The sequence below is a fragment of the Taudactylus pleione genome, unplaced genomic scaffold (genome assembly GCF_031769625.1).
Source record: "Taudactylus pleione unplaced genomic scaffold, aTauple2 ptg000157l, whole genome shotgun sequence".
In the NCBI taxonomy this organism is placed as follows: Eukaryota; Metazoa; Chordata; class Amphibia; order Anura; family Myobatrachidae; genus Taudactylus; species Taudactylus pleione.
Window position 1 is genome coordinate 7719668 of NW_028284559.1, and position 12508 is coordinate 7732175.

Here is a 12508-nt window from a genome sequence, read left to right on the forward strand (position 1 = left end):
TGCTATGGACAATACCGATAACCCATGTACATATAGGAGGAGGTTTTATCTAACTCCCTTCTCTGCAGTCTGTGTTAGTATAGGAGTCAGCACCTCCCTGCATAGTGCTCATTCTGTCCCTGAGTGCTGTCACCTGAGCTGTCAGGTAATTAGCAGCACCTCAGTACTGTACCTCCCTTCCGATTTTTGAGGTAAATGTTTGTCCTCAGCTGGTTTCACACTGTGACCACCCTCTGACAGGGGGACTGGGCGGCACAGACCCTCCACTTCAGGTGCCTTACCAGGAAAACGCCATCCTCAGTGCCTCCTCACAGCATAGCTCTGCTACAAAGGTTCATTACCTCAGCTGTCCCTTGACCAACTGTCACATATGTGACCACCTGATGTTGTCCATGTGACCTGCTCCCGACCTCTTCAGCAGCTGCAGAGGCTCCTGGAAATTGTGCTATGCCTATGTAATGGCACCCACATGTGCTGTACAGTATGAAGACCTAATACTTCACATAGTGGGGTATTACACACACACTGTATGTGTTATATAATATATATATTATATATATATTTTATAACACACACACACACTAGAAACCACCCCCTTAAAAATCTTGCGTTGCCTGCCCTGCCTTGCGAGCCCGACCTCAGCTCTGTGAAGGTGGCCTGGCTGTCCTGACACCAGGGTGTCAGTCGTTCTGTGTTGGCTACTGATCGGTTGTCCTCCTGGTTGCTTGCTGATGAACACTGATCAGGGTGTCCCTCCCTTCAACGTGAACCTCAGACAGTGCCTCCGTAAGAGGTATGGAGGCGCTGACAAACTATTTTAATATACTTTTTTTTTTAACCAGTTTCATGTATTTGTGGACTGTGGTGTGTGTGTGTTATTTATATATATTTATATATATATATATATATATATACACATATACACATACACACACACACTGTATACAGTAGTGGCCAAAATCGTGGAAACCTTTTGGAAAAAGTGTGTTTTTAGGATTTAACGGTGTATAACTGCATTATTTTTAAAGAAAATCCTATGAAGGTATATATCACTGGAAATATACTTTTATACACAATATAATGCATTTCACTGCAAAGAATTAGCTTTATTACATAAAACGTTATAGCTAAATAAAAATAAGGAGCACATTTGATAGTAAAACATCTTGTTTGATTGTTCACTGTTTTTTATGTGTTTTTACTTATAATTTCTTGAAGTAAGCTGTGTAACTTATTTAGGTGACAAGCAAAGTAAAAAGAGTTGACTGGTCACCTAGAAAGAGACACAAAATAATTACTTTACGTGAAGAAGGTAACCAAAGGAGGCATTTCAAACTGTGGAATAAGTATCAACAGACTCAGTCGATTCAAAACCAAACTGGTAAAGGTAGGAAAAGATCCACAAAGCCATATTGTGATAGAAGAATGAAAAAACTGTGCTTGAGTGACAGAAGAAAATCATCTCAGGCAATTCGAAATGGTTTACATGAATGTGGTGTAATTTGGATCAAATGACAGAATTCCAAGGAAAAAGCCGCTTTCATCTCTCAAACAAAGACAGAAAAGATTAGATTGAGCTAAAAAGCATATTCATTGGTCAGAAGAACAATGGAACAGTGTCACCTGGAGTGACGAAACCAGAATATCCATGTTTGGTAGTGATGGAATTAAATATGTCTGCAGAAGAATTGGAGTAGATTTGCTACCTGAGTGCACAACACCTACTGTGAAGCATCCAGTTAGTGTTATGCTGTGGGGATGTATGACAGCAAAAGGTGTGGGATGAATCTGTGTGATCAATTTAAATAGCAGCAAATACATCAGTGTCCTGCAGTGAGGGGGAGGCAGTTGGGGTGAGCACACACCGCTGCTCTGCATAGCAGAACAGTGGGTGAATAGACGCTGTGCACATGCGCACAGAATCTATTCACAGTACAGAGAGAGCCTGGGGACAGCCCAGCATCTCGGAGAGTGCTGGGCACATCCCCCAGAGATGGAAACGGGGGTGCTGCAAGGCTCCACCCCCTTGTCACTAAGCTCCACCCCCTTTCCTGACGAGGGTGCGCCTTAGGCATGCCAAGGGTCCCGACCCTCTGGCCATCAATGTTGGGAGGAATGTAATTGCAGCAATAGGCTTCCAAACAAAGTACTAATGGATATTGTGCAAAACTAAGAAACATATAACTGTTTTCAAAATGTAAAATTTAGTAATAAAGGTCATTATATTATGTTCTAAATGAAATTGCCATTGTAATGATGTATACTTTTTGGTATAATACTAAAATATATTCGTGCTATAAGTTGTTAAACTTCAAAAATGCACATTTTCCAAAAGATTTCCACAATTTTGGCCACTAGTGTATATACAATACATACACAGTATGTATATATGTATGCATATATACAGTTCATATATATACACACACACACACATTCAATTCAATTAGTTTCTGGCCAGTCCGGCATCTCAGCACATGGGTGAAGATTATTTAAGGCGAGTGTGTTTTATGTATTGTGGACCTGGTTCAGAGCTGTTCGCTATACCGACTTTTACACAGTTGAGCGATTTTCGACCATCTGCGCATGCTTCTAAGTCGCACAGCGCACACATCATTACTGTAGTCGCTCGCAGCAACTTTTTATCCGCAGTGTGATTGACAGGCAAGGACCTTTTGGAGGAGGTAACTGGGAGTGGCAGCAAAAACGCAGATGTGTTACAGCCATTTTCGGGGAGAGTCAAGCCTGCGACTGCGATTCCGTACGTAATAACAATGGCATCTTAGTTCAGGCAGCCATTCTGCACAGCAATAGGGTTACTCGAAAGCCGATAATCAAAGGATCTGTGGACGTATGTTCTTGGATTTGCAAAGCCACAGGTTGGCGTTTCAATACATATAATGGAAGCTGCGCCATTAGCATATTTTCACAGATCCTCTGCGTACACATTTGCAGTAGCGACGACAATAGCTTCCAACTCTTAATCAGGCCCTGTATCCATGAGGCAAAAACTAAAATGTTCTAAAACGTTGGCGTAACCCTGTTGCCCCTTGTGAGATTTGCTATCCCTATCTATAAGATTGGCTTTGGTGCAGCATACACTATGCTTGTTTAGGTCATCATTTCCTTACTGAGCACTACTTTTAGAAGGTTGACTTGGGTCTCTGTTGGCTAGTGCGCCGTGATATGTTGGCTAGCACGCCGTGATACTTGTACGCTGTTTTAACACTGTATTTGCCAGCTGTTGTGCCATGTTGGTGTTCCTTGCTGCACTAATGCACTTACAGATATGTTACAGGCCGCTGCGCCAAGGCAATCAACATATGGTCAAACTCACTGGGGCAACACACAATAAGACCAAATGTACTATTTTCATGGGAAAGAATATAGCGGATACATTCAGGGTAATAAATAAATATGACTAAAATTAAATAGTGGTGACTTTTATAAAAGAAACAAAAATTGAGGTACTATTGGAAACGTAAATGTCTAACTTTTTTTCTTGACAACTCCGATAACACATTTGTGCTGGTAATTGGATGCCAGAGGCGTAACTAGGGTTAATGGAGCCCGAAGCAAATTAAAGAAATATTGCGTCAATTGAAAACTGTTATAAATGATACCACAAGAAACTCAGGTACTGCATACCATTGATTACCATCAGAAAGAGCACTGCTGATAAGGGATTGTCAATTTATATAGCCATGATCTCCTCCTTACTGGTCATATCAATCCTGAAATTATCTCTTGGGCAAAACTATTCTATATAAAAACTGCAGTTTCTGCATAATTTTATGTAGAAATCAGCTTGATACATAGGCCCCTTAGAGAGATTGGGCAAAAATATCCTTCTTAAAGATACATGTCCGCATGGCCATATTTCAAGCACCTACATTTATAACATCATACAGAACTGTTTGATGGGGTTTTTTATGTCTTTTTTTTTATTAAGGAACAAACCTAAATGGAAGGGTTATTAAATAGATTAATCATAGTTTTGAACTATCGAAGTGGCTCTGCGCATAGTATTCTGTGGGGCAGTCTCTGAGGTTGACATGCAAAGCTCAGGTCCATATGTGGGCACATTAGGAATGCAGATGGATTGCAAACGGAATACTAAGGGGCATAGCGATTACAATCCGCATTTCAGATGTGGATGGGATGTGATAAATTTGTCCAAGAATTGCAATGCAATATTTAAATACATCACAAGGATGTATCAAATATCACATGCAGGGATAATTCATTAAAAGTCCCAATCTTGCACTTAAATAAAACCTATTATCAGGGGACAGAGTTTGCGAGAAAGCCCTGTCCCTGCGATTCTCTCCCACGCACTTCTCAGGGTATTTTTCTCAAAAAATAGGAGATGGAACCACTAAAAGATGCCCAAATGCTCTGACCCCTCCCTAATTTATTAGCAAATAATTTGGTTTTAAGAACAAAAACAGCAGTTTGTGTTGCTGAGCAAACTCGTGTATGAGCAGACTTCAGTTGTATCTATTTCAAGATATTCTGTAGGGCAGGGGTTCTCAACCACTAGGTCGTGTTTTTTGGATTTCTGCCTGTGGAAACAGTTGGGATAATTCTGACCCTGCAACATAGATGAACTCACTTGTGCGTGATTAAAGAGATCCACAAAACATTACATGGTACTTGACATTAGGGTTGAGAAGCCCTGGTGCAGGAGATGTAACTTCTTAAAGATATTCCAAATTAGGTTTATTCTATTTGCCATATTTTGAGTCACTTATCGTACTGTATATTTTATCCCTACCCAAGAAAAATTCACTAACACCCATAGGAAGGCAATGTAGGGGTCACAAGAACATCTAAAATATATTCCAAATCCACCAATGTCTTTTACCATATAACACTATGGAAGGTATTTATCAAAGCTGGAAGAGAGATACAATTGTAACAAAAAATACATTACCAACCAATCAGCTCCCAACTATCATTTTATAAACACAGCCTGCAAAATATAAATTGGAAGCTGATTGGTTAGTACTTTATTTCTCACAATCTTATCTCTCTCCCAGCCTTGATAAATACCCCATATGTCCACACAAAAATGGTGCTTATAGTTCTTACCAACCTCTCTCTATAGCAGTGTGGGTGAGTCCAGTTCATTTGGGGCTTCTTTTTTGAGTTCACTTTTTTATTTTCTTGTGTTTAATGCCATTAGATTCTGCTTTAACATGGGATATGTGACATTAGGTGACACAAAGCAACATTTCATTTGATTTAAAAAATGAGTAAGTTCAACTTCAGTCGGGTGTGGTGGTAAAACATAATTTTTTTCAATGTTTATATGTATCTATCCACACTTACTGTTGGAGCTGCTGGTCAATGCTGTATGGATAAATTTAGCTGCTGGGTAAAAGAACTGGCTGAGGTTGAATTTGGGTAGATCTTCTGCCTCTACCCCATAGTACTCCACAGTCATATCACTATAATACTCTTCTCCCGTGTCCACATTCCATCGACCATGTGCTGCATTCAAAATATGAGTGAAACCACTTTTCTCCAAGCCGTAACGGTCTAGGGCAGTCCTCCTGTTAGGGCAAGAATATAATGAGTTATCTACTTCGAACCTTATACTTCTCAAATGTTCCCCAAAGCTACAAACAGTAATGTTCCTAATGTTGTACTTAGAAAAAAATCTCAGAGTTAGGGGCCTATGTATCAAAGATTGATGATAGAGAAAATTGTGAGATATAAATCACCAACCAATCAACTTCTAACATACATTTTATAGGCTGTGTTTGAAAAATGACAGGAGCTGATTGGTTAATACTTTTTCTCTCACAATTTAATCTCTCATCATGCTTTGATACATAGGCCCCCAGGTCTCTTTACTTGTTTCTTGCTTTTATAGCCATTAATAAGCAATAATAAACTCAACAATTGCCATTCCTTAACTGTGTCTAGAAAAGTAGAAGCACAGACATAGTTTTAGGTCGTCCCTATGTATGGATTATAAGCAAGTGTACAGGTTTGTGGCTTCCTCCTCTTTGTATGGTGTCTGTCACATTTTCAAACCTTCCACATTCAAAATAATATCCAACCACACTCTGCTGATGAGCAGGTTCATCTTGGCACGCAACAAGCCATACTGTCTAAGCTGGATTCTTCACCCCATTATTCGCTGCTTCCTGAAGTTACTTTCAGTGTAATTTGCTTGCATTTACATAACTATTCTATAATATATGTTTGTTTTATGTATTATTATAAAGCCCATAAAAGAACAGGAAATATACTATACAGTTAATCAATACTTAATTGTGAATTATTTATGTGCATAAACCCATGTGGCAAAATATTATGATGACCACTCCCATAAGGAGCGACTATCTCATAACAACACTGCATGTCAGGGTCTATGCTGACATAAGGTACTTGTAGTTCACTTTGAAAGCAGAAGACATGGACAGGTGTAAAGACCTGAGTGTCTTTGATAAGAGCCAAATCGTTACATCCAGACAACTTGGTCAGGTGGATTTCAGAAACACGAATGCTTGTGGCTTGCAGCAGGTCCGTGGTGGTGTCTACCTCCCGACAGTGGTCAGAGAAGGGAAAAAGCACAAACTGACGAGTTCGAAAGCAAAAACTCATGAAAGGCTATCCAGTTTGGTACAAAACAACAGTAAAAGTGATTTAACAAAGAAAAAAAGCAGTTACAATTCCTTTGAATGAGTTAAAAGACAAAACGTTTGATGACTGGTCTGAAGCATTTTGTCTGTCACACCATGTGGAGAGATGTTTAGGGACCTGTATACATTTAATTTGAATACTAATCAAGATGGCTCCTCTCTACACTCTCCCATCTCCTGACCTTGCATTTACATAAACAAAATTGTTTGTCTAATATTAAACACAAACACACATGATGATTATACTCACTCATCTCCAATATACAGGTTGGGGAACACTTCATTAACATGGGTGAACTTGGCTGCTCCATGCCAAAAAAGTCTCTCCAGCTCAAATGCCCCAGGGGTGCTGTACCCAGTGTCTGGATCTACAGCGACTGCTGCATAGGCATTTCGTTTCTTCAGGCTTGTAGTGTCAGCAGGCATCCTCGCTTGGGCAACTGACATGGCACTGAGCACATGTGGTCCCTAAGCAGAAAAAATAACTTCACAGGGTTAGATACAGAGCCATAACATCAGGTTTTTGGCCATACCAAGATTATGGTTGCAGGAAAACCCTCCCTAGCCCACACCATGATGACCACAATATAAATAGCATATAATAGTAAAGTTGCATGTTTTTTTTAAGATCCCCCCCCAGTGTCACACATGAAATAATTAGCACCACCTTTTGATCTTTTAAAATGCGTCAGCCAGTAATGAATATACTTGTGAACCAACTAGGAGATATGGAAAACATGCACTGTTAGGGGTGCCCTGATATAGACCATCTATAGGGTCAGTTATTAATACTGTATAATAATACACTATTCAGTACATAAGGAGACCAAGCTGTACATCTATGTCTGGAATGAAGCCCACATCTAAAATAAAAACATTCAGCTCAGACAGGATGGCCCTGCTTCCACATATAATGGCATACTGTGATTGCTGGTCCTATATATTATTACATACCTTCGTATGATGTATATTCTAGCTGGTTGTGCTAATTATGCCCCCTTCATGGACTTTCCACACTTGCTTTAAAATCATGCATTTGGAAACCCATGTGTTTGCCACTAGCATTGGGCTTGCACACGTAGGAGAGGTTCAGTTCACTTTCATATATTTTATCTGTAGTCCTTTTTCTGTATGGTTTTCATGTAGCGAGTACTAAATAGTAGTTCTTCCCTCTGTGAAGATTAGGCTTTGCTCCCTGCATTGAACACCTGTCTCATATTCCCTTTCACTTGTAAGTTCATTCTACAGGCTCAGCAGCTTCACAAGTGCTTTCTGCAGGTCCTGAACACATTGTCAAATCAGTATCTGCTCAGTCAAGTCCCATTTCACTTGGCATTGACTGCTGAACTCTGTCACTAAACCCTGAGTATCATCTGTCATCTCTTAGATGCCTGACTCTTCGTCACCCATGTAAGAAGGGCCTTGTTTAAAAAAGAGTCCAAGTCAAGAGCAGAAGACATGCTGCTGATGCTTGGAAGTATGGTAATAGAGAAAAACTCTGATAAAGACAAATGGTTTACTTAAAGCTACCTAGCCTTCAACAACTAGAACCGCATTGTACGATCCTATGTCTGGCTGTGTAGAAGATACTCATGGTACCTCAGGGGACACAGCAGTTACACTAGCCTGCAGTTTTCTAAGGAGAAATGGGGGAGGCTGGGGTTACACATATTGGTGCTAGGGACTGTGCACATAGTGGGGTGGCTTTAATGGGTTACACTTACAATATGCGTCTATTATACATTAGTCCTTTTATGGATTGCACAGCACATAAAGATATCCTAATGGATTACACAGAAAAACCTGACCGCCAATGATAGCATACACTCAGACTATTATATGATAGAGCATACAATAAAGTGAATAAAATATTGCATCTTGCAGCATCCTCCAAACAACGCGTATCTGCAGTATTCCCTAATATATGGACCATGCAAGAGGATACATTAAGCCAGAGTTTCCTAAACTCCGCCATTACAGTCCAGGTTTTAAGGATAACTATGCTTGAGTCCAGATGGTTAAAGCAAATTGACTGAGGTACTAAATAAGTCACCTGTGCTCAAACATGGATATCCTTAAAACCTGGACTTTAATGGCAGAGTTTAAGAAACTCGCCAATAAGCTATATAGTGAAATAAGACAGTGTGGGCTCTATTTATTAAAATTATTTTTACTAAAATAAAGTGAAAAAGGGTGTTTTCACACCCTTTTCACATTATTTTAGTTTCACCTGTAGATATTACAGGGCAATTGGAGTAGAATTAGTAAAATTCTACTCCAACCCCCAGTATCACTTATTTTTAGTAAAGCAGATCGCATTTCCCATAATTGTAATGGGAAATGTGATCCGACCTAAGTTACTAAAAATAAATTGTAAAAAAATACCGGGGGAAGCCCTGTGATAATAACGATACCTGGAGGTGGCGTTATCCAGGGTCTCCCCCGGTTACCGGGCTCCCACTCTGCTCTAACGGGGAGAGCAGAGGCGGGAGCCGGTACCAGTAATCAGCTATGTGGTCTAAGCAGACCGCAAGCTGATTGCTGTACAAAAAAGAAAAAAAAAATTAAACATTTTTTTTTTCCTTACCTGAATCCAGGGACCGGTGATCGGGCCTCCAGTGATGGCTCCTCTCCGGTCAGCTGGTCTCCCATAGTACACTGGTGCCCGGTCATCAGGTGATCGGGCCCCAGTGCAGTATGGGAGATCACCTGATCGGGAAGCCCGGAGAAGACCACCGGAGGCCAGGAGGATGCAGGTAAGTGTAATGAAGGGAGGGGGGGTCCGCGATCGCGGGGGCGGGGCTTAGTGCCGGGGGTGGGGCTTAGCGTCGGTGGGGGGGGTAGTAGCGGTGGTCGGTCGGCGCATGCGCGGGCTCTTAGTTGCGGTATTATTTCCGAAAATACCGCGACTAGAGTGCGGATGGGATCCGCAGGGACAGAGCTTTATCGCACGCTCTGTCCCTGCAAGGGATTTATAGTAAATCCCTGTGATATTGCCTGAATTCGCAATGCGCATTCACTCGGTAATATCACACTACAATCCGCATTCAATATGCGGATTGTAGTAAATAGAGCCCTGTGTGTGAGAGTTAAAAACAATTCAGAGTGATATTGAATAGCCCTAGGAAGGAGTTCTCGGAGCTATTCAATTCACCAAATTGTAAGTCTGACTAAAACCACTTACGTCGGAGAATGTCGGTTAGAGCGCCCAAAACTTGGTGTTTAAAGTGCCGGTAGCGGGACTGCTAGCGCTGCGCTAAGATGAAAAACAGCATTGCGGTCGGCACTTTAGTCCGATTTCTATTTGCACTATCAGGAGGGTGCAAGCAGAAAACTTTTTGTTGGGCTAACAGCGCGGTGAATTCAATAGCTCTGGGAATTTTCTTGGGGCTATACAACATCGGGCTGAAATTAATTGCCCCCGCCTGTTCAATGTTTTTAGATGCCCCCCGCATGGCGCCCGATGGAGTAAGTCAATTGGTGTTCCGTTCAGACGCCTAAAGGTGCAGGGAACACATTGCTTCTTGCAGGCTCCTGAGTTGCGAGAAGAAATGTGTGCAAACTCAGTTTTTTGGGCACCTAAACGGCTGTTTGGTCGCCCTAACGACTTTTGTAGATGGGTTTAGCCGCTTTGCGCGGCAAAATCCGGTGCTTTCAGCCATGGTAAATACTAATGGGCGCCCAAACAGAGAAACCATTGAATTGCTCCGCCGGGCACCTATTTGCATAGACGTCCAACAGGGGACACGCATAAAATTTGAATCGCAGCCATAGACTGTGACTGGCAGATTTATCTAAACTTGAAGAAAGATAAAGTAGAGAGAGAGAGAGAGAGAGAGAGAGTGTACCAACCAATCAGCTCCTAACTGTCAGTTTACAGGCTGCGTTTGAAAAAGTGACAGGAGCTGATTGGTCGGTACTTTCTCTCTTTCCATTTTATCTCTCTCAAGACTCTGATAAATCTGCCCATAAATGAGAGCACACTGGATATAAGGATAGTGCAGTAAGAGAACAAGAGGTTTTAGGGCCCTGCTCACTAGAGCTTGCAGTCTAGGGGAACAAAGGTTATAATTGTAAAGTGAATTGGGGGGAGAGAGTAGAGGGCATGAATTCTGAGTGTGAGGAGGGCTGGGGAACAGAAATGAACAGGGGAGGTACATTCTTACTTGAAACCCACTTGGTCCTTCTTGTTCTGCCTCTTACACAATCTGACAAAAACATTACTAAGATGGGCTGCAGAGTTTTCAAAAGGGGCTTCTGCAATAATGTTTAAGGTCTACTGTCAGGAGCCCCACAAGGCAGAGGGAAAAAGTAAAGTTTACTAGAACAGGTTTAGTGGCAAGATACAGACAAAGGTTGGAACCAACTTCAGTACTAAAGTCAAGTGAGGTGATTGCCAATGAGGCAGTCAGAATAACAAGGCACTTTCATATAACTTTAACTTAATGCACTGTGGTGCAGCTGCAGGCAAGATACATAGGGGCCTATTCATGATGTTAATTATCGGGGTCCATTCAGACCACGATAATTAACATTCTAACTCGCCGCAGATTCCGGAGCAGTGAATCTTTTCACTCCTCCTTTTGGAGCAGTGACAGAAGTGCGCATGCGTGACCTGTAGGTGACGTATGCGCACAAGAGCCCCGATGCCCGTAGGGAAGGAGCGGGTACCGGGAGCACTCGCCCGGAGATGGCGAATGCTCCCGCACTCAAGCTCCGAAAATATTTTTTTCAGAGCTTGATGAATTCTGTCCCCATACTAGTGTATGGGGACAGCGGGCCATTCCACCAGAGAGGAAGGTAAGTAGAAGATATCTGTGATACTAGTGTATGGTGACAGCGGGCCATTCCACCAGAGAGGAAGGTAAGTAGAAGATATCTGTGATACTAGTGTATGGTGACAGCGGGCCACTCCACCAGAGAGGAAGGTAAGTAGAAGATATCTGTGATACTAGTGTATGGTGACAGCGGGCCACTCCACCAGAGGGAAGGTAAGTAGGAGATATCTGTGATACTAGTGTATGGTGACAGCGGGCCATTCCACCAGAGGGAAGGTAAGTAGAAGATATCTGTGATACTAGTGTATGGTGACAGCGGGCCACTCCACCAGAGGGAAGGTAAGTAGGAGATATCTGTGATACTAGTGTATGGTGACAGCGGGCCATTCCACCAGAGGGAAGGTAAGTAGGAGATATCTGTGATACTAGTGTATGGTGACAGCGGGCCACTCCACCAGAGGGAAGGTAAGTAGGAGATATCTGTGATACTAGTGTATGGTGACAGAGGGCCATTCCACCAGAGGGAAGGTAAGTAGGAGATATCAGTGATGTCTCCTGTTTTACCTTTGTGATGAATGGCCAGATAACTTAATTCTTGCAATTGCAGGTGAAAATGAGGAATAGGCCCCATAGGGAGCAAATAATAAAGGCATATACATATAAATGCTCGAGAGCAGGCGCTTTTCTTATGCAAATGTTCAGAAAGTCTGCTTAGGCAAAATCATAGAAAAATTAACAGAGTGGTGTCTGGGGTCACAGATACACCAATAGATTGATATGTTCCAAAACACTTTTAAACTTTATCTACATCATTTGAACTCACATAGCAGGAAATATAAAAATGACTACTATCCTTCATTACTGTCTTCTAAAATACTGCTTGATAAAGTCACATCTATTGAAATTTATTTAAATTTGAAATACCTCACCACCCCTCTGTCATGGGACAGTTCCTTAAAATCAGGACTGACCCACCAAAATTAGTATGGCTACGAGGTATATCTCCTTATAGGGCCCATTTATCAATAATCACATTCTCATTGCGATCAGCAACCAAAATCACATTGCAGTATGTGA

At 41.7% G+C, this 12508-nt stretch overlaps 1 protein-coding gene across 2 annotated transcripts in view; it reads right to left on the reverse strand.

Annotated features, from left to right (window-relative positions):
- The window catches only part of DUSP29 (dual specificity phosphatase 29), a 67368-nt gene that overhangs the window by 31517 nt on the left and 23343 nt on the right, over window positions 1–12508 (reverse strand). Inside the window, exons 1-3 of one of the 2 annotated variants that reach the window (XM_088474991.1) lie at window positions 7608–7932; window positions 6904–7121; window positions 5332–5555 (exon numbers count right to left, since the gene is read on the reverse strand). In XM_088474991.1, the coding sequence (XP_088331117.1) occupies window positions 5332–5555; window positions 6904–7100 (421 nt within the window). In that variant the 5' untranslated portion in view covers window positions 7101–7121; window positions 7608–7932. Of the gene's footprint in view, window positions 1–5331; window positions 5556–6903; window positions 7122–7607; window positions 7933–12508 lie in introns of those variants that run through there. The other variant, XM_088474992.1, reaches the window with a different exon arrangement.